This window comes from Larimichthys crocea, chromosome XVII (assembly GCF_000972845.2).
Source record: "Larimichthys crocea isolate SSNF chromosome XVII, L_crocea_2.0, whole genome shotgun sequence".
NCBI lineage: Eukaryota > Metazoa > Chordata > Actinopteri > Sciaenidae > Larimichthys > Larimichthys crocea.
The window spans coordinates 27,474,937-27,502,142 of NC_040027.1; the positions used below are offsets into that span (position 1 = coordinate 27,474,937).

A 27,206-nucleotide genomic window follows, 5' to 3' on the forward strand; every position below is an offset into this window, starting at 1 on the left:
AAGACAATGCTGGAGTGGGCGTAAATCAGAAAGACAGACGGGCTTTTTGCAGTTTGTCTAGTGAGTAATATTAGCTGGCTGCTATCTTGATGTTTGGCTGTTAGCTAAGTCGTTGACTTGTTAGTTTTTTTTTTTTTTTAAGTAAAGCAATCATGATTGCTTTCGACTGACCCACTGCAAGCAAGGAGTTCAGCGGAAGAGGATGAATTTAATCAATGTTTTCTAAGGCTGTCGGCTTAAATTTTCACAAAGCAATTAACACATATACATGCATTTAATCTTCCCATCACAACAGACATATTTCCTATTGTAAAGAAGTTGGCCTATTCGCCTCACTCAACCATTTGGTTGATAAAAATTATACAAATCTTTTTAGGGAATCTTTGGCAAATAACCAACACATTTGTTTCAAGTCTGTACTAAGCCACAACAATCTGGATTTAGAGCTAAAGAAAAAGGAAATCAATGTACTGCCCCTTTTTATAGATCTGTCAAAAGCATTTGATACAATTGTTAATCCTTTGCTCGTACTAAGGTTATACCGCATTGGCTTTGATAAGGCTCATGATTGGTTCCAGAATTATTTCCTCAAGACTGTGAGTGAATTTGGGGGAATGTTCAATCTGAGTTGTTGCTGGTAACAAAAGTTCTACAAGGTTCAATTTGATTGATTGGGCAAGTCTAATGCCTTTTTTTCCTCCTCTGGAACCAACTAACAGTCTTCTTTGCAGTATGTAATTGGATGATAGGTATGATCTTGCTGTACAATCTCCTAATCTGCCAAATAATGGTGCCTTATTCCCCCTCTCATTAATTTCAGTCAAGTTTGTGCAACCAAGCAAAAGCTGTTCCTCAAGGTTCAACTTTGTGCTCTTATATTATATCTTATATTATGTATATTAATGACATTGTCTCTTCATTTAGTGGCTGTGAAGACAGTTTTTATGCTGATTACACAACGTTTCATCATCACTTTACTTTAAGACATTCTCAGGTGTAGGTCAAGTGTGTTCTTGCTTGGTGTTGAACTTCATGCCTGATCTCCTAATGTAGCTCAGTGACAGAAGACCACATCCCTGCTTTTATTTATTAAAAAATATGGGTTACATTTTTTAATTTTTTTTGGACGAAGTTGCTACCCCAAACGAAGGTATGGTTCTGTGCATGATCAAGTTACAGTACAAATGGAGCATAAGACTGACAAGACAATTAGTTCTGTAATACTGGTGCCAGTCAATATAAATTTCAACCCTCCACCACAGTCATGAGTCTTGTGTAGTTTGTATAGTGCATTGAAATGACTGAAATGAGTTTCACAGGGTGACTGGACTCACCCTAAGCCATTCGTTAAGGAGCTTACATATCTGGAAAGAGTTGAAGTAAAACCACTGAAAAAGCAAGTTGAGGTCATTCAAGGTGGAGTGAGCTACTGGCCTCTGCATCTGCATGTGCTGCCATCATAATTGATGATGATGATTCAGGCATCTGGTTAGGATAACCCTAGGATGCATCCCTGTGGATTTATTCTAGGAATGGCCAGCAAGGTGGATATATTGTGTATCTGTTCATAACCTCTCAGGAGCCCAGAACTACCAGGAAGGGCTGAATGACGTGGCAGAGGACAAGAATTTTTGGACTTTGCTTTGCCCACTGCCACCACATTCTCCACAAAAATAGAAAGAGATTATTTTTTTTGTCAGTTGGTGTCAATATACAGAGTTCATTCAAAGTTTTAAAAAAAAGCAGTTTCCAAGTGTTTGGCATAATAGCTGTTTTGATTATATCGTCTGCCCTACAGATGTCCTTCTGGATCCAATTACAAGCTTTTTAAGGGATCGCTGTCAATCATATTGACTGCAGACTCAGGGCATGTCACTGTTATGTGTACAGATGCCTTTATCTTTATCTCAGACTAGAGTTGAAACAATGAGTCAATTAAGCATTTCCTTATTCTAAAGTGTGTGCATTTACTTCTTTACTCTGTTTATATAATTTGTGAATTTTCAGTTTTGAACGGTTGGTTGGACTAAACAAAACATTTGAATGACACATTTCTGATGACTTGATATAACAAAACAGTCAATTAATGAAAAAATCTATTAATTCAGACACAAGTACAGAAACAGCATGTTTCCACAAACTTTGTTTGTCTTCTTTTCTTCCTTAACTCGCATTTCACAAGGAAACCTCACATGATTATTTGGTAAGAAAGTATTTAGAACTCTAACATCAAGAAAGGAGACAACAGTTGGTTTTACAAAAGAAACCCCAGAAAAGAGGCTATTTTGCAGCTGTATTTTTGTATGTGTGTGACATGATAGCTTTTAATACAGACAACAAAAATGAAATTATGATGTAGTTGGAGTGTTTTTGTATTTTTTGATTGATGCTGTCTGGTTGACCTGATTCCTATGGCATTACATGATTGTGCCACGATGAATGAATATATTTGTGGTGGCAAGGGTATCTTAGTGATATTATCAGCAAAGGCAACAAAAATTAGTATTTGTAGTAGAAGCAGCAAGTCGCACCTTGCTACAAGCACCTTGGTACTTGGTACACCTTGGTAAAGTATTTGTATTTATATTTTCTGATATGCTTCAAGAAATAATTTGTATAATTCCTCATCTGCGACTTTCACATATTCAAAGGCATTCACAGTGGTGCATAAATGCAAACAGTTAGAAGTTATCATAGAGAAGATGGATAGACCAATCAACAAATCTAGCTAGATATCAGCTCAGAATAAATGCAATTGTTTTAGAAGATCCAGACAAATTAGGTTGTTCCTCCAATAAAGGCGTCAGATCAGAAAACATCTTCATGTCTCATTCCAGAGGGTTACACAAACATCTTTTGACATTTTATTTCAAATGACTTGTTGCCAAATGGTTCTTACTAACAGCGACACTATATGTTTGAGAGGCCGTTCTACTTTTTCTAAGTCAGCAAGTAAAAGCTTCTAGCAACTATCCCAAGTGTTTTAGTATTGAACTTCTAGAGCCCATATCTTTTGACCCTAAGTGCGGATAAAGAAACAGAAAAAGGAGTGAAGGTAAGGAGGCATGCAGAGATAACATTTAGTCTATATGTTATAGGCAGTTGTACCTGTCGCCCAGCCGGCTGGTCAGTGACTCGTGTAGAATATTGCTCAGTCCATTATTTCAAGTCTCTCTGAACACAGTGCAATCTAAACAAAGTCCCCCAAAAAGATTAGCATTCATAGGAGCTTCATATATAGACCTGCTCCTCTAACCCTTCTTTTATTACATTCCCTTTTTATTGTAGTTGTATGCTGTCCCTGGTCTTGTTATTTGGTGCTGTTTAATTTCTTGAACAATTTTTATTGCGGTACAGTTTTGATTGCCTTGAAATGTAACTTGGGTCTTCAGTGCACCTCATGGTCAGGTCATCATAAATGAGATGCAGTTGTTAATTAACCTATAGTGAATGAGGTGAAAGAAGAGATTCAGGGACAAGCTCTTAGTGTAGGAACCGCAGAGCCCTTCCTTCATACAAAAGGATAATGAATAGACAGATGGAGGGATTAAATATAGAGATACTTTCATATAATTGGGGTTTCAACCATCCTCCAAGGCAAAGAAAAACACTAAAACAAGTGGGAATCAGGGCAGGACATTACAGACCCACAGGGCAAAAATGACCATAAAATGCTTGTGAAAAAGAACTTCTATAAAAGAGAACAGACATTAGCAAGTGCAGCAGTGTCTTTACCAACAAAGAAATGTATTTCACAACTCTCATTTTAATCAACTTGCATACATACAAAATTAAGCAGAATATATATATAGAAAGCATAAAATGGAGATGAAGAAAGTGATGCATGCTGACCTATTTGGTTTTATTTTTCCAGGGTTTGAAACACTGTGTATTTCTGTCACCACACTCAGACAAAGGAGAAATGTATTGTCTATGTGTGTTGTTTTCATAAAACAGAAACATGTTCAAACATGACTATGAGTATATAGCTATGCTAAGGCCTTGTGATATTATAGTCTGGACCAAAGTGGTTGACCAAACCTGGGCAAAAACACTATTCACAACCATTAGCTAGGTTAGTGACAAAATGAGTTTTGTATTAAGTTTTCAATGAATCAAAAATAACAGATGATGTCCCTCATGGGGTTCCAAAGGGGCTGGCATGCACTGAATGAATTCTGCGTGTACATTAAATTACACAAAGGACATTGTGCATTGTGAGACGTATGCAAGTGCATTGCAAATAACACCACATGAATATGAATCAACAGTTCCATCTATAACACACCTCTACATTTGTCTCACAGCTGTGTCTGTGACTATTTTATTTCACCAGTGCTTCAGTGTCATAAGTATGGTGAGATTTTGCAGTTTTGGCCTGATCTTTTAACCTGATGTATTAGTGTATGTGGTTACATGGAGTGTGTATGTGTGTGTAACACAGAGAGAGGTGAGATGGATATTACATTAAGTGGTAATTCCTGCTTTCGAGAGTGTAAATCCTCTCTTATCTCAGCATCGTCGCCATTGTCCTCTACCACACTGCCACCTTCTGCTCCCTTACTCCCTCATTCTGAGTCTTCTGTCTTTCACTTGAGCCTCCACTTGTCTCATCCCCCTCCCCTCGTCCTAGTGGTTTTTGGGGGTGCATGCGAGGGAGTCGTCATCGCTTGTCACCAGCATGTTTCCCCATCGTACGTGTGTTTGGTCTGTCTATTTCCATTTACTCCCCAGTAAATTCAAGCAGCTGGTCAGTGACTGGAACACTGCTTTCTGCTGATCCCATGTTGCACAGATAACAGTCACAAACACACACACACACACACACACTGTGTGAATCACACAGACAATCAATGATGCACAACCAAAAAAGCAGTGGCCAAAGACATGAGTACAATTGATCCTTCGGTGTGGGGGGCAGATTGTGCACTCTTGCCTTGTTTTTTTTTTCATTGTGAGCTTTAAGCCCGTTGTGTAAGTGTCATTTCAGAAAAGGTTTTTTGGTGTCAAACTGTTTAATGAGTGTCTTGTATTGACACGTTTGGACACTTGTAGGTTTGTAGAATCTTATCTAAGTAGAACGTGCCTGGCAATGGATATTGTTGGTGTGTCACATGGATCTAAATTGTGTGTTAGAAGCCGTTCCAGGTCTGGCAGGTGTACTGTTGGTTTTGGAGTACACATTTTGTGTGTGTGCCCATTTGTGTCCCCACTCTCTGAAGACAGGCATCTGTACAGACCCAGCTTAATGTACATCCAATGGTTCTGCAAGGTAGGCTTCTTTTTGAAGTGTTTCCATTACATCAAATGAGTTCGAAAGAGGGAGAGAATAGGCGTGATAAAGGGAGCGAGACAAAAAAGGGAGACAAAGAGAGAGAGTGAGAGAGATGTAATCTGTCTCCAATCGATTGGCTGCACCTCTGACCACTCTTGGGATCCCACTATCATGTGTTTCCATCTGTCTGCCTCCTTTCATTTTTTTTCTTCTCTTTTTAATACCTTTTCTCCTTATTTTTTCTATTTTAATTCCCATTCAATTAAGGCTGGCTGTATTGGTTGGCCATTGGTTAATTGCTCAGGGGCCCTCGGTGGAGATCAGTAGACCTTAACGAGATGACGTGGTCGACCTCGCAGCACTCTTAGCACTGCGTGTGCATCCGTGTGTGCAAGTTTGTCCGTCTATACCAGTAATTCTATCAGTTCGATAGCTTTAATTATGTGTCCGTCCTGTGCGTCCACATATTGCAACCCTGCATACCTTACATTTCTTTTATTGTTATTCTACCACCATAGATTTTGCCAGAAAAATAGTATTGCCAAGTCACGATCTTATCTATTAACCACTGCTAACACCCTAATAATGACCAGCCTTCAACTATTTTCCACATAAGAAGCACTTACAATGCCTTACCAACTATTTAGCACCCATCTACTAAACACTATTTAATAATGTCTCAACATTTAGCAACAAATGAGCTACCATTTTTAAATACAAGAAATGTTTTTGTATTTATTGCACTGGCACAGAAGGTGAATAAGCTACTGTTGTTTCCTGCAAACATCTATGTCGACTCTGTAAGCTGAGCTGAGCTTTGGTACATTTGCACTGCTTACATACTGTATCTCTTGTTTTGTGTTTTTGCATGTGCAAGATGACTACCAAAAACCTTCATGCATCTCAACACCTACTTGTCTGGAGTGTCACTGCACTCTTTCAGTCTTTTATGTCTATGTGCTTGTCTGGATAAACACCTTCTGTGTTCCCTTGTGTCCGTGGTCATGTAGCTGCATGTGTTTGTGTGTGCGGGCATTGTCTCTGAGAGAGCTTGGTCACTTCTCACCATCTTTTCAGCCCTTTTAGATTGATTAATTCACTAACACACACAAACACAGTTCCCATCAGGCCTCTGGGCTTTGGCTCTGACTCTATCTGGGTGGTCTGTCTGTTGACCAAACAATTACCAAGCTGGTCAATCACTACCTAGAAGGCGTGTTGCAAGCCTGTTTACCCTGGCAAGGCTGACTAGTAGTACACACATAAACCCACTTACAGGCAAGCATACACATACACACACACACTTCTCTTCGGCTTCTAGCTTTATGCATGTCCATGTTTCTTATCTGACGGGAAGTCACACGCTTCACTAAAAAGTAAAAGGACTGTGACTGTGTCATAGCACCCTGCTGACAAATCATAAACCACCACTTAAGATTTTGATTGGCTAAGCTGGCTCATCTACGACTATTAATTTTTCTTTTTATTTGTGGTTTATTAATGGTCTTCTGATAGAACTTATTGGCAATAAAATAAGTTTCTGACGACTCCTACAAGTCGTCAGAAACTTCACATTAATGAGCTGCATTCCACATACATCATGGTTAATGTATGCTTGTGTAAAATGTAAAGATTTGTTGCCATTTGGACAAAAAACAAAAGCACACAACGAGGAATGTCCACATACTTTTGGCTATATAATGGATGTGTACATAGATCGTTGAATAGTAGGGACATGTAGTTATTTATTTTTGCCTTAGGTCTGCCTTTACATGAATACACTGTTATATTAATTTAGTTTTACTTTTAATCTTTTAAAAATCGTAAAATGAGCATCAGGACTGAACAGCAGAGTGCGAGTGATGTGCCATTAAGCCTCCCTCTCTTTGACAGACACACATGCATATCCATAAATCAACTGCCAGCATTAATATTTGCAGAATTGCCACTGTAAATGTGAAGTCAGCTGTGCTTGAATTTCTTCTTGTTTCCTTCCCTCCTCCCTTTTTTGAACACATGCACGTCTTTTTTTCTTTGTGTCTCACACTCAGAACAAATGCCAAAAGTGTAACAAATTTCCGTGGCAATTACATTGCGAGGCCGCGGAGGGAGACGAGAGCGAAGCAGAACAACTTGAAATGGCTTTATAGAAAGGACTCCCAGGCCCTTTAATTACACCACTATTGATTGCTGTGTGCAGGTTTCCCACATTCACTTACTGCTTTTTCTTCTTAACTCTGCATTTAATACCCTGCAGAGAACAGCACTGAGATGATTCTGAATTTAGACTCTATGATTATATAGTATATCAGCCCTTTTCATTAGGTGGCACTTAGGATTTAAATGTATGGGTCCAAGGGTGATAAAATCAGCTTGCTTTATTGCAAGATTAAGATGTGATTCATTTCCCATGGCAACAGGTTGTGTTTCAAAGTTGTTGATGCCGTCACCAATGAAATGTTAGTGAGTTTATGTGATGGTGCTTGAATCTAAAAAAGATTTAATGGCATCAAAACTTTCAAATACTGCTGCAAGCGATATTAAACAACTATACATATGTGCATAATGCCAAATAAAATATCATGGTGAATCAGTGGGCTCTTTTTGTTATGCCCAGTGGTCCTCCATCTACACCTTCATTGCTATGTGGTATTAAGTATTGTCCCAGTGGAAAAACAAGTCCTCAGAGTTGGGTAACATTATCAGAGCAGAATAAAGTTTTCTTTCAAAATAACCTTGTATGGGCTTGATTCATGTGTCCTTCACAAAATAAGTGCCTGATTTTTGGTTTATTGAAGCACTTCTAGTGCTTCAGGGGGTGGTTGTGACTCAGGACGTAGAGCAGGTCATCCACCAATCAGATGATCAGCGTTTCAATCCCTGGCTCCTCCATTCTGCATGTCAGTGTCCTTGGGCAAGATACTCAGCTCCAAATTGCTCTCTGTGCCATTGGTGTGTGAACACCTATAAATGGTTAATTCCTAAAACTTAAATTATATGATTGGATGTTAGGTAAAGCTGAAAATTGATTTTTTTTTCCCACAGCTAAGGTGATCACCTCATCAGTAACTTTTTAAGTAGAATGAGATGTATCTGTGGCTGCTATACATGTAGACGTTGGTTTAAGAAGATCTGGAGTCGAGTCACTTTTTATCCAGAACTGTATTTATACAGACACAGGGTGAGACAGAAAAACCTGAATAAATGAGTGGAGAAATATAATAAAAGCAGATGCTTCCACACATTTTGCTGGCATAGTTTGGGTCCACATAGAGGGAAGGGTGAATGCAAATCTTTACAAATTTGTTCTGTGTTTTTAAGTGCCATTATCCAATGATAAAATCTATCCTGATGACAGTGCCCCCAACTATAGGGCATTAATGGCCACTGAATGTTGTATGAATCATATGCTCTTGCTGTCGCAGTAACCACATCTCAACCCAACTGAACACCCATGGGAGACTCTGGACAAGTCTGTTCAACAGCACTTTCCACCACCATCAGTAAAACATCAAATGAGGGGATTTCTTTGTAAAGAATGGCGTTACAGTCCTATAGAAGGGTCTTATCAATACCAACACACAGTGAAGCTGTTCTTGTAGTCAAACTCACAAAAAGAAAGCAATTAAAAGCATTTGCAAAAATTAGCTATTCCAAGAGGTGGCAGTGATTCATTTTCGTCACAATTGTTTAAGAAGACAATATCAAATCATTTGTTTTATAGTTTTAGAAAGAGGACTTGTTTGAGGGTCAGTCGAGTGTGATGTTCCATGGAGCAGACAGAGGTTAAGCATCTTGTTTAAGGGTCTTTTTCAGGGATTGAAACGCTGTGCAGGGGGAGGACCTGCGTCCCTGAGACACAGTCTGTATAAGCACTCTGCGGCCTTGTAGGGGAAATCATCGAATGTGTCATGAGAAAATGGCACAAAATTAGGACACATTGTACCATTAATATTCTGTCTTTCACTGGTATTATTTTAAGAGCAGCAGGTAGATTCACTTGGGAAGAACCTGCTGAGAGTGGCTATGACAATATCTGCTTTCACATTTTATTTAGCTTGTGAGAATTAGATACATACTGTCGTCCCTTTAAATATTTTCATATACTCTCAAAACTTAACTAAGAGTCACCCCTTACCTGTAGAAGCAGCCCTATCTATAAACCCATTCATCATGAAGTGGAATTACTCGATGACAAATCTCTCTCGCTGCTCTCTGTGCGTACGTCTGCAGATTGAATACACAAACGGGCCACATGTTCCATCCCTGCTCTTTAGCCAAAGTCATTTGTGCCAACGTCAAAAGTGATAAATGGGTTATGTGGCGCCTATGAGAGAAAGCAGTGAATTTTTATAATGTATTAAACAGGAGCGAGAGGACGAGGAGACAGGCAAGGGAGAGGATAGAGGACAGGAGCGGAGCTGGGGAAAGTGGGCTGTCATAGTAGTGCTGTGCTGTAGGCAGGGGACTTCTGTCACACACAGTCTGAGCCCCTGCTTCACATCTTTACTGGCACTTCGTCTGCGTTTCCCTCAGATATCCAGCCATCACCCCACCTCCAGAGCTCACAGCCATCCAGCAAGGCAGCAGACCTGGCAGACACAATATCCATTGACGTGTGGCACTGTACAGTGTGTGTGTGTGTGTGTGTGTGTGTGTGTGTGTGTGTGTGTCTGAGAGAAAGAGATTGTGAGTCTGGGCGTGTTTTGCTGTTTTTGTGAGAGCCAGTTACATTTTAGACCTTCATGTAAATGACATTGTTTCTATTTGAGGGCATTTTGGGTCGTTTATTAATTTAAGAGCAGGATGACGACATAGTTATGTTTCACAAAATGTGTTTTCAAACATTCATTTCAATCCTTGGAAACCTTCTGTCCAGTAAAAAATGAAATTTCTTGTGTCAAATAACAGTAAGGAAATCCAGTATAAAACCATATTCATTAGAAGATAGGGGTAAGTTTTAAGAACCACTTTTAGGATTTTAGGACCAAAACTGTAGAAGACTTTAACTTCCCACCACTTTCCTATGATTTCAGCTTGTGTTTCTTCCAGGCTGGCTACACCATCTTTGACAGAGCCTGTGAGCTGTTCTCATTCTCATTTACACCCTCTCTCTGGGTGATTACCAACAAACTAATGGGTCACAATCCTTCTGTCCGATCAACAACTGACATAACAGTGTCAATTTGCACAAGGCTAGTCAAAATTAGGATTATATTACAAGTTGTTGCACTGTACTTCATCTTAAAATCTGTCTTATTTTTCCTAGAACGAAAGAAGATTACCCTGACTGTTGGGAACCAGCTGTCCTCCAAGAAAATCTACAATGTCGTGGGGTACCTGAAAGGGAGGAGGAACCCAGGTCTGTATAAGTGCTCTGAAGTTTTGTCTCAAAGCTATAAGGCCACATTCAGACAGGAAAATGCAGGTTTTTTCATTTGTCCATTTTGACTGTGGCTGTGTTGCACAGCGCCCTGCAGCAGGGAAGTCAAGCCAGATCCAACTATTAGAAAAACACAACTCAACATCACTCTTTAGCCGCCAATCAGACGCCAGTCAGATTGGGCAAACCCTCCACAGTTAGCCTGAAATGTCTCTAAAACTATCCAGTTGGATTCATGGACAACATTAAACAAGCTTTATTTTGAAAGTCTAACTAGATGTTGCATACTTATTTTTGCTAACGTGACTAACTTCATATTTAATCAGCCCTGCCATTATTAATGTTAAATCATTATACTGCTTCAAATATGCTGGTGGTACAGCATACTTGTACATTATCACACTAAACTCTCTGGTTTCTCTGGTTTTGCTGTATTAGTCATACACCACAGCTACAGTAAACACATTGCTGTGATTCAGTCTGGAAATGAGTTGTCTCCAAAAATAATGGCTTCACGTCGGTAACCACCATTAACATTATCCAGGTATCTACTATTTACATCTGTCTTTCAGTGCAAGAACAAACAGGAAATAGATGCACCAGTCCAGTTTTCAATCAGTTTTTTTTTAGTCTTAGGTGGCTGTTAATATAAGATGTGAGGAGATGAATGCCGTGTCGCCTAATCAGACTAGGTTTTACACAAAAAATGATCTACGAAGCCCACATTGTTTGCTGGACACCACCTCGACCAGCGATTAAATGATAACATGTGGCTAAACATGTCGTGTCGAGTCTGACATTGTTTTGGCGTATGTACGATTGGATTGGCGTAATTACGGCGATTGGGAATAACAATCTTACTATATTTATCTGGATTTAGCCTAGCCAGCAGTTTCAAATTTGACTCAATGTGGCCCGCTCAGGGCCCAGGGATGTATTTGACTATGGTCGCTGGTGTCGCTAACTTCATATTTTGCAAAATGGAGCTTCAAATTATCAGAGTTGTTAAATCTGCATACATTTAATACATTTGTTAAATGTGCCATTATCGCTAAAGGAGGACGAGGAGTAACTAAATGTGACACACCGTGCAAGAGAGAGGAAGAGAGAGAAGCTGTTGCTAATTGCTAAGCTAGGCTGCACAACCTTATGAATAGCTGCAGTTTAAATATGTATAATGTAAAAAATGTTCTGTTGAATAGTAAATTTATCTGCAAGACACTACTAAGGATAATACACAGGTGTATACATAATAATTATATAAATACATTAATGCAATTAAATATAAAAAAATAAGCTTATTTTATGAAAAGAAATACGCACAACACAACCCACTACTACCACCCACAACTGGCTGTGAGGTCACATTAGCATATTAATTAGTTCACACAAGACTACACAATTTACCTAGAGGAACTCAGTAAGTGTATGTGTGTGTGTGTGTGTGTGTGCATGTTTGTGTCTTCAAGCCTCAGCTGAGGTCAGTACTACCACTACCCAGAGGCTGTTTTGGATGTGGGTATGCAGTGAAGATGGTAGGAGAGGACAGTGATGGGGACCTTTACGGATGAAGACTGTGTGTCAAAACTAAGTACAGTGTTGTGCAAAATGAACTGGTTCATATTCATTTTTCTTTTAATAAGATGCGATACAAAATGCTGTGAGATTGTAATGAACTTTGTAGCTCGTGTTTCTTGAGTGCATTTACACGTGGTCATCCATATCATCCAAGGACAAGCACTTTTTCCTGTAAAGTGTAAAGGAAGAATAACATAACTAGGGATGCACCGATCTGATATTGGTATCGGTCCAGATATTGAAGAAAATTCTAGATCAGCTATCGACCGATCTATTCAGTCTAATTCTATACTGTGTGCTGTGAGCAGGGGCATAGCCATCTTTTTAAAGTGAGAGGGACAAATCGTTCAGAGGTCTGTTGAGTGATTTATCATCCTCTTGCATTCAATTGCACCTCTCCTTAGCAGCTAAAGAACCACATAACCACAAACAGCAGAGCACCAGGGAACCGACTTTAGTTCTTTAAAACAATATACTATCAAAATCTAAAGTCAAAATCTAAAGCTGCCAAACTCTGGTGAGTTGACATAGAATGACCCTGGAGCATCTACAGGGTGAGTAGCCAGATAATTAAATGCCAAATGAAAACACTGAACACCAAAAGTTCTGTAAAATTATCAGCACCAAAATTCAGCGCCGGTTCTGGCCACATTTTTTGCGCCCTGGGCGAACACCCCCCAGCCCTGCCAAAATTTAATGGAAGTGACAAGGTAACAGGGTAATATGCCACATAATTTAATTTAATGGCAAGAATTGACAAGTGAAAGTGACACAACAATAAACATATAAATATTAAGATGTAGCTATTTTATCATTGATTTTATGATCAACTATGACAGCACTGATGTGCAAAATGAACCAATTAAGAAACATCATATGACCTATGCCTGCTGCCTAATACAGCAGTCAAATAATATCTGCAAATAAATAAATAATAAACAAAAAGTCTCTTTGAAATTACCTATAAACTACATCTTTAAACATCCATGTCAGTATTTCCCTTTTGAACTTTCCCTTTTCCCTTTTCTCTTTCCCTTTTGAAGGGAATCAAAGGCTACAGGCTCTCCTGATTAACTATACAGTGGTCCCTCGTTTATCGCGGGGGATACGTTCTAAAAATAACCTGCAATAAACGAAATCCACAAAGTACGTTTTACAATTATTATACATGTTTTAAGGCCGTAAAACCCCTAACCACACACTTTTATACACCTTTTTACAAGCATTTTGTACAGTACTCCCTTAAACAGGATGCAGAACACATGTGCAGTTCTCCCTTAGCCAATTTAGGACGCAGAACACAATGCGCGTTCATACTGTACAGTACGCTGTAAAAAAAAGCATGCAAAACTACACATAAAAAAATCTGCGAAACAGCGAGTCCGCGAAAAGTGAACCGCGTTATAGCGAGGGACGACTGTATTACAAAATAATATCATCAGTTCTAGATTTTTTTTAGACCCAAGCAGAAACAATAATGTAATCAAAATAAAATAACAGTTGTATTAAGTAAAACGTAAGTCTTTTTGTTGATGATCCTCTACAGTAAATAACTGTGATGTTGTTTAAAAAATGAATGAAATATATGTATCTATCTGTGATAGGCCAATATATTCTCTATCATGTAGGAATAAGGAAGCCTCCCTCAACATGTACATATATGTAGCTGTACCTCTCACCTAAGTGAAGCACCCAAACGTGATTCTGCGCCTCTCATTAGCTGCAATGAATTGCTGAGCAATTTGTCTCCTATTTAGTTTATTCAGTTTATCTTTGTGGATATCATACACAGTAATACTATTTAGCCTGTTGTGCTTCGGAGCCAGATTTTTAACCTCCAAAGACCACTGAAGCTTCTTTCAGCGTCAGGGGAGGAGGCAGGCACAGTAAGGAGCAACCACACAAGTATTTCTATTTGTTCAAAGAGAGCACTGACTTCTCGCAACATTCCTTGCAGAATGGTAGCAGCCTCACTGCTTGACTGAAAGTCATACTTGGACTGGGAACTTTGCTAATTGCACTTGAAGAGAAGGTCTGTACACTTCTGGGTATTGCAGCAAAATATCATCTGTCACCCCTGTTAAGAGTACTTTTTCTTTTTCCTCATCATTAGCAGCCCTTCATTTTCAAAATGTTCTGTGAATTGCAAACTTACAGTGTCCAGAACCTTGAAAAATTCTGTTCTGAAGTAGTCAGCTGAGGAGGGAGTTACATGGGCAACAGCCTCACCAGCCCGGCGTTTGGGAGGGTTTCGGACCCGAGGCATTTCAATCGGAGACAGGTTGAGTTTTTCACACATTTGTGATGCTTTGTTGTAGATACTTTGAAATCTCTCAGATCTTTGACGCACGTGACAGCAGCAAGCATACCATCAACTGTCTGTGAATGACTCTGAAGAGACTTATTGGGGCACTCCAATTCCTCTGTAACCTCCAAGGCAAGCAGAAGACCAAGAACTACACTGCTCTTTTGCAATCTTTCAAGCAAGCCAATTGCCCTGCTGGCTAAATCTGTCTTACCAAAAGCCATTTCCCCTAAAACAAGCAATACAGGCCGATACTGGTTCAATAGTGAACAAATGGCACCTGTACGTACAGTTCACCTTATCCCTGCCATGTTTGCAGCAACATCATAGGAGTACAGTTGACCTTGGGGGACACAAGGGCCTGATAGACTGGGCTGACCCACTCTCTGCTTTTGCAATATCCTGAAAAATGGACTTTATTTTCATTGTCTGGCCAAACAGAACTCCCAATTCACGAGCCCACTGCAAAGAGTCATGAACAACAGGAGAGGCTGTGCAGGCACGTTGTGTGATTAGGTCCACACAATGGGCCCTGCAATGTACATAAGGAGCCAGAGGTTGATGCTTCTTGATAATGGCCTGTGCTCCTGAATATATCCCTGCTATTTTTGCAGCACCATCATAGGCATGCCCTCTCAACCCAGTGATTGACAAATTCAGACGGAGCAGTACATCTATAATAACCTTTGCAAGGTTTTCACCTGTGGTCTGTGACGGGCCTGTCTATACTGTTTAGGCTGCCATAGGTTTTCACTCTGGTGATGTAATGGTCTGTCTTTTTCCGAGGTGATCAGCTGACTACATCAACCTGATCAGGAGCACCTGGGCCCGGTGTTCCAGCTGGATAACAGGGCTAGAGGCTGTCTGCCAGGGTCGCTTGCTTCCCTCGCCAGCATCCGCACCTTTTTGGTTTCTTTGGCGTTTCCTTTATTTCCACTTCATAACATCTCATCTTACAGGATCAATACACCCACATTTACATGACTGAAACCACTGACGTACACACCTCATACCTGCGTTACTTTAGGTTGTGTTACTTTGTTTAAATAAATATATTTTTCTACTGGCTATGCACTGCATTTCTCCCGTCTTTATCATCCTCTTCAGGCCGGGTCATGACGGACTGTACTCGCTCAGTAAAAATGTGTTTATTTATATAGTAAAATAGTATTTTTTCATTTGTTGCCTCAGGGCAACATTGTGCAGTTAGACCACTTTTGTTTGAACAATAACATTCTTATGGATGGATATGTGTAGGGATGCACAGTCATCATCATATTCTTTTTTTTTGCTTTCCTATCTACTATTACTTACAGGAAATGGATGCACAAACATTTTATGGGTGTAAGGAACATGATCAAGCAGTTATGCTTATTCCTTCTAAAAGTGAGGACAGTGAGCTTGAGGAGAGTGACAGTGAGGAAGAGTTTCAGGTTTGAGGGAGACTTAGGAGATTAAGGTTCAGTCAGTAGAGTAACATACTATATGTAATGAACATGTGTTTGTGTTTGTGTGTGTGTGTGTGTGTGTGTGTGTGTGTGTGCCTGGACATCAGTGGGTGAAGAGATCTACAGGTATATGATCTGCGCTTCCTGGTTGTTGGGAAGGGAAATAAAGATGATGTTTCTGAGGAAGATGTTCCACATGTATCCCGGTGGAGAGCAAACAGTGCCAATATCACTGATTACCCAGAATGGCAGGCCAGCCTTCCAAAATCAGATCACATCATGTCCCCCCATGAATATTTCAAGATGTTCTTTTCTGAAGACATTCTGAAAGAAGAACAGTCAAATTTATATGCCTTTCAGTGTGACACCAACAAGCCCCTTAACCTTACTACAAAAGAACTGGGTACAGCAGTGCACATGTCATTGTTTGGATTACCAGACACCCGCATGTTTTGGACCAAAGCTACCCAAGTGTCCAAGGTAGCTGACACCATGTCACTAAATGGATGGGAGTTCATCAAAATCATCCCTGCACTTCAACAACAATGAAGTGAGACAAGGAGAAAATGATGATCCGCTCCAGAAAATCCAACCACTGGTCACTCATTGTAGCTCAGAACTGCAGAAGATCCCAATGGGTCAGAAGCTGGCTGTAGACGTGCAGATGGTTCCTTTCAAAGGAAGAAATAGACTGAAGCAATACCTGCCATCAAAACCAAAGAAATGGCGCTACAAGATACTCATCTTGGCTGGCTCTGATGGTGTCCCGCACAAATTTGAGAGAACTACAAGGTGTTCTTTGACAACTGGTTCTCGAGTGTCCCTCTCATACTCACACTTAGCAGGGAATTCATAGCAACAGACTACTAGGTGTCAACTTAAAGTGTGAGGCTGAGTTGAAGAGAAATGGACGTAAATCTTTTAAACAGAAGACGGCCAAGGTTGGAGAAACCACCTTGCATACTGTAAAATGGTATAACTGTTCAGTCAGTCTTCTCAGTGACTACATTGGACCAGTCACCAAGGTTGATAGGTTGAATGGCAAACAAAAGAAAGCCATCAAAGTCCCCTGTCCAGCTGTGGTGAGAGAGTACAATAAGAATATGGGTGGGGTGGATCTGCTGGACTCTCTCATTGCACTGTACCGCAAGAAAATCAGATCAAAGAAGTGGTACCACCGGCTGATGTTCCACTATCGATATGATCATCGTAACTGCCTGGCTACTCTACAAGAGAGACTGCCGCAGCACTGGGATGAGAAAAGAGGAACAGATGAAGCTGTATACATTCAAGTTGTACATCGCAGAAAGCTTGTGCAAAAGTGGAAAGATTCTGGAGCATAAAAGAGGTCATCACAGTTACACCATTGCTGGGGAGTATGAAGAAAAGAGGAGACAAGGACCCGCTACACCCAGTCCGATCCACAGCCACATATATAATATAGCATTTTAGTACCCTCATACTGTAGCATCTTGTTGTTGCATCTTGTTGCCCTGAGGCAACAAACCAAAATCTGGTAGGGGGTGTCAGGGGGGACACATTTTATGACTGATATATTATCAGGGACCCACAAGCTCCCAAAAACTAGGGTGAAATATTTTTTTCCTAAAATAAAAATTCATGCCATAGAGGGTTAAAATAATTGTAGGTAACAGCTCTAGTGGTGACAAACTTTGTCCTAATGTGCATTGATTTCTTTGGCCACTAAACATAAAATGAACTGTCCAACAACCTGATAACCTCAAAAAACACCAAATCTTGCCTATTATCAAATTTAAATCAAATCTAATTTTGTCCGTCTAATTAGTTAAATGTCTGCTAATCTTTTAGCCCGGTTTTTGCTTTCCACCAACTCCTGAGGGGAATATGTGGCTCTTTAGCTGCCACTGTGTTCCCGTGTCTGTCTTTGTCTGTCTGCTATTTACTGTTGGACAGGTAGGGTTCAGTGAATTTATCAGAGTTTAAAACAGTAACCAACTGCTGCCGGTATAAATGGTCAATGAGAGCAGATTATAAGGGCTCTACATGCAAAGCAGTGAGCTACAGGCTACAAAGCTCTGTACACCTGTATGGTCAGGTGACAGTTCGCTGCAGGTTCATTTCTATGAGTGGCCTCTTTGAAATTTCATGTAGTCGTTTGATTCTCTTGTGTCTTTTTTTAGTTGTACTGAACTGTGCTACTTTGTCGTGTCCGTTCAGGTCATTTTCAAACATATTGTGTCCTTTTAATGTTTAAATGGCAGACCGGCCTCTTCTGCTTAGCTTCTGTTTGCCCTTATCCTTTTTTTTAATTGTCATTCTGCAGAGGAGAACCTTTATCTCGTCCTTGCCTCACCCACACTGTCACCCTCCCATCCCGCCCTCGCCTCTACTTGTAGCAAAGCATTGCTGCTGTACCTTTCCTGCCCAGTCGCTGGTGGAAAATTACCTTGCTGATTTACAGTGTGATATTAGGCAGCTATAATGGGCCACTAAAGCAGATAATATGGGCCACAAATCTCTGGAAGGAACGACACTTTAACTGGTTGTTAGCGTTTGGTCATATGTCTGTTCCGTGCTCATTTATCTCAACCCTCGAAAACAGAATGAATATTCATGCATATTTGCAAAGGTTTTGAGTCACGCAACCCTCGACAATAACAATGGCTGTTTTCCATGAATCTTTATTAAATCGGTATTACTATTTAACTATGTGCTATTTTGCATGAACCTGTTAAATAACAATTTGTTTGCTTATGTGGAGGGAGAAAGTACCATCTAACCTCTAACCCTTGTAATTACATTTACACAATTCTGAAATTAGCTTGTCAGTCTCCAGGGTAACTGTGGAAGCAAAATCAGGAGGTCTAATAGGTATAAGAGATGTAATATGTGTGGTAATTAGATAAACTTCCATATTTGTTCAAATGCAGCCAATTTAAAAATGTCTGCAGAATTCTGAAAAAGAATCAATAATGTGCATACATATCAAATCTGACATGAAGCCTCAAATTATAAGGAATGAAAAGCTGTAAACGTTCATTTCAAATCAACATGCCAACATCAGTTAGCTTCACTTACAATACCAGATACCTCCAGCCAATGCTCATTTAAAGAGTTTATGTTTAAAGAGGAAAGCCAATGAGCACCTGACTGACCTGAGGATTTTTATTGTACACAGTAATTAAGTTTACTGCAGATATGACAAATGTTCCAGACTACATTTAAAGGATAAAGCTTAAAATTTGTGTTGTCAACAATTCCCAATAATTCCCAACATTAACCTATCTCCCAAAACATTCCGACTTTTGAATATACTGATATGAAATTAAAGAATGACAATAAACAACTAGGGTAAAAGAGGGAGAGAGAGAAAAGTTTCCATTACAGTCACTACATTCTAGTGTTGCAAAGGTTGCATCAATGTTTGACTCAAGTTTCGTGACAATTCACGCCCAAGAGAACCCAAATATGGCAATCTAAAGATCCAGCTGACAGAGTTTCAAAAATAGATCTGCAAAAACTGGATGATTCCAAATCATATAAGCAAGGGAGGCACAGAGTGATGCTCACAGATGGAATCTATGTTAGGATACATCAGGCTCCAACGTGGCACTTACAATTAAAGTACATACTCCCTCCATAGACTCTGCACATTGCTCTTCTCTTGTCCATGACCATTTCTCATGCAGATTTTAAAGTGCAGTCTAATGGGGGATTCTGTAGGTTAGACCATTGATCAAGCTGAGTGAGTGCTTCTAGGAAGAATACTGAAGGAAGTTAATTTAGATTTAACGCAGTGACAAATCTGAAGAAATCCAAACAAAAAAATGTGACTCTTCAGAAATATTCTGACTTTTAATACTTTAATAGCTGAGAATAATTAAACAAGTAATTTGCTTTCCTGCCACAAGGTAAATAAGACTCTCACTCAGACTCTGTCTGCAATTTGCTTAATATTTACATTACTGACAGTTGGTTAGCTTAGTGTATCATAAAGACTGGGAACAGGAGGAAACTGCTACCCATGCTCTATTCAAAGATGACAGAGTCTGCCTACCAGCACATTTAAAGCTCCCTGGTTAGCTTAATATACTTTGCAGCAATTTTCTAGAGTCTTGTTGTCACAGCAGTGACTCCAGTTATTGGATCTAGCCAAGAAATAGTCCGCCACATAGTTTCCTGTAAAACCATGTGTTGTTTTTGGCGGTAATGAAGGAACACACAATGCTTGTTAGTCAAGGTTTTTTTCTTTTTAAAGATATCCACTGGCTGGTATCCTTGTCTATTTCAGAAAGTCTGGAGGGCAAAACGTCCTCCATTGTCCGTGGTGTGGTTTGAAATAGGGAAACAGTGCTGTGGTCGCAACATGACTGAGACATGCCCGGTGGGGTTTTGGCGTAACTGTTCTCCAATTGAGACTTGTGAATAGTTCTTGAGGAGATTGTGCTTTTGTGAAAACAGGTCAAAAGCTTTGGAAGAAGCTTCTGTCAACCAAATCTTCATCTTCCATTGATACTTGTGAGGCATAACTTTAGATGTTCAATTGTGTTTGGTTGCTCTTAATAGGTTTTAATATACTTTATGATAATTTTTCCTAGATTTATTAAAAAAGTACACATATTTTGACATCCCCTTGTCTTTTATCATCATCACTATTTATTGTAGTTTTTGTATGTTTTTCTGCTACTCTTGTTGTTTTACTAGCTACTGGTGAGCAATTAAATCACCAGTCAACTGTTTTAAACATGCTTTTTACATAACTTGACTAGTAAGATCAATCTGTGGCTTTGTTTCATAGGATTTCATTCTAACAAAAAACAAAACAAATAAAAAACAAATTGACGTATCTTCGAAAATCTGCTTGTACCAAAATACCAACAGTGTTTACTTGCACATATCTGTGATCATTCAAGTCTGCAATACTGTACCTCCAGTTCAAGAGACAAACAGTCGTCCGCATTGACTGCACTAAACCTTAGTCAGTGCCTGCTGAACCGATAATGCTTTGTCTTGACCTAGGGAAACAAGAATGCCACTTCGTGTAGCCTATTTAATTATTATATAGAATTTGTATTAATAAGTGTTTCTTGTAAATGCTTCATTTAAGTTTTAGTGTGTAAATCCCTTCTGAGCAATAAACGTACCCATGAAAAAAAAGAAATACAATTAAATGAAAAATAAAGCAAATTGCACTTTCACATATGACTGATTTAAAGCAGTTTACAGTAATGGCTGGTTTACCCTGGAAGCCACTCTCACTGCAGTAATATGTTGTCAGATTCTTAGGCTAAGCTAGCAGGCTTCTCTAAGCACCTCTTTTCTCAAACAAAGTCATCAGCACTCTGTGTTGGAGTGATGGGGTTTGCTCTGTTCTTCTCTTCGCCTGCAGGAAGCCGCTTTGTGCATCCACACTCAACACTCTGTCTTTGTAGACAATGTAAGGCGTACAAAGAAGCCCGGAGCGTTCATGTTTGTGTGTGCGTTTCTTTGGAAAACCGCACTGTGGTGAAAAACTGTACTTGAATTTAGTTTTGTGATACTTTTACTGAGCTGAAGCATTGTTAGACTTTCATTTTATAAATCTCTATTCACCATTTACTTTTTGTAATTCTCTATTTGCATCTCACTGGTCTTGATACATTGACCTCTCTCTAAGCAAATGCATGCAGCACAGACTTCCCATGTCAGCTCTTTCAGTCTGTGGAATTCTGATTAATTTCAATACGAGAGACAGAGGGGAAGACTTCTTTCTGTCTCTGTTATTTTTATATTTTTGTTCATCAGTGCTTGCAGATCTGCTTCTTTAACATCCACTTTAAAGTTTTCCAACGCTACACATGTACTGATCGTTATATGGGACCAATCCAAGCACAGCTGTAATAGATGAGTGAAATATAGAATACATAATGCTATGCAGTGCAAGTATGTGCCTAAATGAAAAAAATAACAATTTTCTTTCCTTTATCTGTTTTCAGATCGCTATGTTTTGGTCGGCAGTCGTCATGACAGCGACCAGGGAGGCGGGGCTTCAGCTATCATGAATCAGCTCATCGCTGCGCTGACGGAGCAAACCAAACGAGGATGGGTGCCAGACCGTACCACTGTGTTTTGCTCATGGGGAGGCACAGCTCTGGGGAACATCGGGTCCTACGAGTGGGGAAAGGTCAGCAAGCACAAGCGCATCTGCTTTATTAAATGTCAGCTGAGGGATAAAAAGAAGCTTCTGGAATGATTTAAACTGAGGCAGATGTAAAAACGCAGTAAATAAAAGTACCATAATACACAGTATGCTCAACTGTTGTTAATGTTCAACTTTTCAAAAGACAGTATTGTTCTTCAGATAGAATGTGACTGAACCTTGTACATATTTTTTCGAATGTAAGATGAAATAGCCAAAATGTCATGATATGAGAGGACCATGACACAAAACAGAGGGCATTAGTGCCAACTGCATTCTCAGTTCAAGATAGGAATGCTGCCACAATAGAAGAATGACCTTCCACAGCTGCAATCAGAGCACATTGTATGGACTGTGCAGGTCTCACTTATGATTCATTATTCATTATTCTTAATGTCACACAACTATAATTTTGCTGACTATGACTTCCCATTGAATTGGATTAAAATCATGTTTGTGCAGTCTCGGATTGTCACAGTACGTGTACTGTGGATTAGATCACAGTTTTAACCTGATGGTTTTAAATAAGATACAATCACATGGAGAGCAACAGCCAGACAAAGAACAACATAATAGGAGCACAGGACAATAATGTCATCCTTAGAACTGGAGACACTTTCTGAGATAGTCATAATGTGTGTCGACAGTGTGACAACACATGGAGAAAGACAGGGTAATGACTAATACCTGGAGAACAATCAGTCATGGCAGTAGACTCCTGTATATAATGGAACACAGTTTACTACTCTAGAAAGTAGTCTGAGCCTTAGTGATGACCTAGCAACACAGACGATTTCTAGTCCCAGCCAACTAAGGTTCATGGACTTCCCCAAACTGAATAAACACACATATAATCCCTAAACTGCTTTGCTAGTTCAGTTCAGTACTAATGAAGATATCTGCTGAAAAAAGCACATCTAGCTTCTAAGTCCTTGAATTTCACATTTATTTTTAAACTAACATCACTAGTATTCAGTATTCACTCACCACACAGCGAACTCCACAGCATGCAAAGGATAGATGCGATCATTTCCAAAATTCACAACATGTTTTCATCTAATGAAATATTCAGCTTCAGTTTTTATTTGGTCGACCTTTAGTCTTTAAAAACATTTAAAAACAATGGTTTGATCTCTGACGTGCTGCACACAAACGAGGTGCACACCTGTATTAACGAAGTACACCCTTGTATTAACAAGGCAGACACCTGTATTAACGAGGTATACACCTGTATTAACGAGGTACAAACTTGTACTAACGAGGTACACACCTGTATTAACGAAGTACACCCTTGTATTAACGAGGTACACACCTGTATTAACGAGGTACACACCTGTATTAACGAGGTTGTTTAACAGCTCCATAACACACAGAATATTCATTCACAAGAAAACTGAAATTGTAAATTCAGATGTATTACTTTATTAAAGTAGACTTCCAGTGGACTTACTCATATTTAATGTTATATATTGTCAAGATGTGACAATGTGGAGATGGTGAATAATATTTTTAGTGATGAATCAGGTGTGCTGTCATGCTGATCTGAGCACATTCTCAACGTCTTTTTGACCAATCAGATTGCTCTGTCGGAACTACTCATTGTGTAATTATGAATATCAGTGAGAGTGTAATGCTGACGTGAGTGTGTGTGTGTGTGTGTTTTCCCTTCAGGATAACAGTGTCGTCCTGAAGAGCAGTGCAGTGGCCTATGTAAGTCTGAACTCTCCAGTTAGAGGGACGGAGACTCTCAGAGCTACAGCTTCTCCAACACTGCTGCAACTCACTTCAGATATACAGAGAGTAAGTATTACTGCTGTTGCTATGACTGCTAACACCAATGCAACATACTGAGTGATTAACAACAACTAACAACATGATTACTACTGTTTGGGGATGTAACGGTTACCAGTATTACGGTAAATCTTGTGCGATAAAAATTACCGTTGGATTATCGGGATATGTAATAACAGCCATTCGCGAGTGCGAATGCGTAGCTTGTAATGTAGGCATCAAGAATGAAAGCATGGCAGAAAGTGCTGGCAGCACGCAGGACATTTTCCACCTCACTAAAAGGACCAACTATGAGGTCTGGGTGTATTTTGGGTTTCTTAAGAATGCAGAGGGACAGCTGGTGGAGGACAGTTATCCTGTCTGCACAGCAATTAAGAATATCGCAATAATATTGTTAACCGTGATAATTTGGTCACTATAATTGAGATGTAAAATTTTCCATATTGTTACATCCCTACTACTGTTACAACCAATGGTACCTATGTTGCTGCAGCTTTTCTTATGTTACTTCAGAAGTTTCCTGGACAAACAGTGAGGGTGAGTAATCGGTTGTACCTCCATTGCTCTGAATTGAAGAAAATGCAGAAGTGCTGCAGTTCCTCGAGCGGTCACTTGAGGCTGGCTGCAGAACATTTCAACCTCCATAAGTCCCCATGTTCAAATGTCCAACTTCACAGCAGCAATAAACATGTTTACAGCCTGGTACAAAAAACACTTTTGGTCTCTGTAGCTAATTTCCCCGTTCATGACAACTGTACTGAGGGTGAATTTATATACAACTCACCTGTTCACATGATATTAAGGCTTAAAGTTATGCAGAATTAACAGTGGGGATGCTTTGATTGACAGGTGGGTACTGTTACAGTACAGATGGCGTGTTTGAGCACCCAGGCCCACCTTAGCGCTAGTTGCTCATACTGAGCTACAAAATAGCGCTTTGGAAAACCTTTGGCTGACGTCATGCTTACATAGTCCACTCTCTCAGACTCTCAGTGGTTGTCTGGCAGCTAATTGGCTGAACCAATGTGAAGCTGCTCTCTCCTGCTCACTGAACTGAGTCAATCCAGAGAGCCACATGAGAGCATTACTGCACATTGGCTGTGAAATATTGGCGACTTGGTTGTATATTTTTTGAAAAAATGAAGAGGCGTTAACTTGTCAAATTCAGTGAGAAAGTCACTTGTTCCATTGTTATGTACATTCCATCTGCAACCCAAAGGTAGATGGTTTTAGGTGAACAAGGTGTAAAATTAAACCACTGTGTAGGATTTGAAAATATCGCTGGAAGATGACTCACTGAGGTTGTTCAAGAAATGACAGTGCAGCAGACAGCAATGCATCCTCTCCTGTGGACTCGACTCTGGAAGAATGAGGAGGAAACAATTTGTGTATTTGATGGTTTATTTGCAAAAAAATAAAGAAATACGGAACTAATCAAACATAACTGTCCTTGAGTAAAGCTACAAAAGTACTAGCATTAAAACATACTTAAAGGAGCAGTGTGTAAGAATACAGGGTATCTAGTGGTGACATTGCAGATTTGAACTACTTGGCTGACTACAGATAACCCTTCCTAATGTGTAAGAGAAAAAAAAAATCAGCAAAACTCTGTGAATCTCCATATCTAGAGCTAGTGTTTGGTTTGTCCATTCTGGGCTACCATAGAAATGTATGGTTCAATACGGTAGACTCCATAGATGAGGAACCACTCCTCCATGCGGTTTATACAAAGATGCAGCTTTTCTATTGAATTTTCTTCAGCTGCCAGGGGGCGCTCTAACAGGAAGTGCAAAAACGAGACAGACAGGGGAAGTCAGCGCAAAGAAGAACACTCTAGTTTTTATTTAGCACATGCAACACAACACGCAGGACGAATTATTAACAGCAAATTATTCTCACACCCTCTCACCCCCTCATCATGGAAAGCACACAAAGAAGTTCATATTATGGAGCTTTTAATTTGAAGGCCATCGATCTGGCTATCCAGAAAGGAAATAGAGAGAGAGCCTCTTTGTCTTATTCTGACGTCTTAGCACTGGCTTTCTTGCTGCAACTCATCCTGTCAAACCTGCAGCTCGAAGTCTATTTCACAGTTGAAACTGAGACTTGCTTACTACGACCACTGTTAAGCTGTGCTTGAAGCTGTTGTCCTGTGAGCCGCCTATCACGCAAGCTGGTAACTCTCAGAAACTTGTCCTCTGATTCAGTTGTGGCTTTTTGAGTCACTGAATCAGTTTCTGAGTGCCTTTTGATGGTGAAGAAAACTGTACTCACTGACACCTTGAATTTCTTTGCAATTTCTCTGTAGGAAAGACCTACATTTTTAAGTGGTATGATGGTCTGTCTCTCGTCCATTGATAACTGCCTTTTTCTCGCCATTTTTGTAGCAACACACTACTTTCTGCAGTACAGCACTGTTCACCTGATGCTCATGAGGGTCTGGTAACACAGTGTGTTCCAACACTGCTTTTATGCAGACAGAGGGGGTTATAAGAAATAATGAAAAGTTGGAACACCTGTAGAAATTAGTAGCACCAGCTTTCAAGCCTGATTCAACCTTCATTGCTGCAGAACAGCTTTAAATTGTTAACCCACTTTGTCTTCCCTGAAAATGGCCTTTCTGTATAATTCTGAAATGTACATTATTTTTCAGTTTTGGGTAACCAAACCTTTTTTTTTTTAACCTCTGGCTCTTCAGTACTTACCTTTGTATCATTTCAAGCTATTCATTGGGCTTGCACGACTTGAATTGCAATAAATAACTGGAAAAATTAGGGTGTTCTAAAACTTTTGACCGGTAGTGTAAATAAACATTTACTGTACAAAATCTTTCTGTGTATCCGGTAAATATCTCATTTCTCAACCTGGATATCACCGGCTTATAGTCCGATGCGGCTTAGGCTAAATATGTATTTTTTTATTGATTTTTTTTTTACTTAGTGGGTGCAGCTTATATTCAGGTGCACTCTATAGGAAAATATGGTATACACTATTGAAAACATACGGCCATATTCCCCCAATTGGGTTAGCTCCCGAAATCTTACAGGCAGGACCAGTTCTACAGAATGTATACAGGATTGATTTAAATGTATTTATTTATATTTCAACATATTTGATATATAAAAGTGTTAGTAGGAAAGCTACGTGAAAAGTATAGTAAGCTTTAGGGCTGCAACAATTCCTCGAGTACCTCGAGTAACTTCATTACAAAAAAGCAGTTTACCTCAAAGCCTCGTTTAATTCAATTTAATGCTCACGATTCTTTT

The 27,206-nt window shown here is 39.6% G+C and overlaps 1 protein-coding gene across 1 annotated transcript in view; it reads left to right on the forward strand.

Moving 5' to 3' along the window:
- The window catches only part of naaladl2 (N-acetylated alpha-linked acidic dipeptidase like 2), a 504,703-nt gene that overhangs the window by 332,389 nt on the left and 145,108 nt on the right, over positions 1 to 27,206 (forward strand). The window contains exons 12-14 of the mRNA XM_019256507.2: positions 10,545 to 10,637; positions 21,947 to 22,134; positions 23,821 to 23,949. Coding sequence (XP_019112052.1) covers positions 10,545 to 10,637; positions 21,947 to 22,134; positions 23,821 to 23,949 — 410 coding nt within the window. The remainder of the gene's footprint in view (positions 1 to 10,544; positions 10,638 to 21,946; positions 22,135 to 23,820; positions 23,950 to 27,206) is intronic.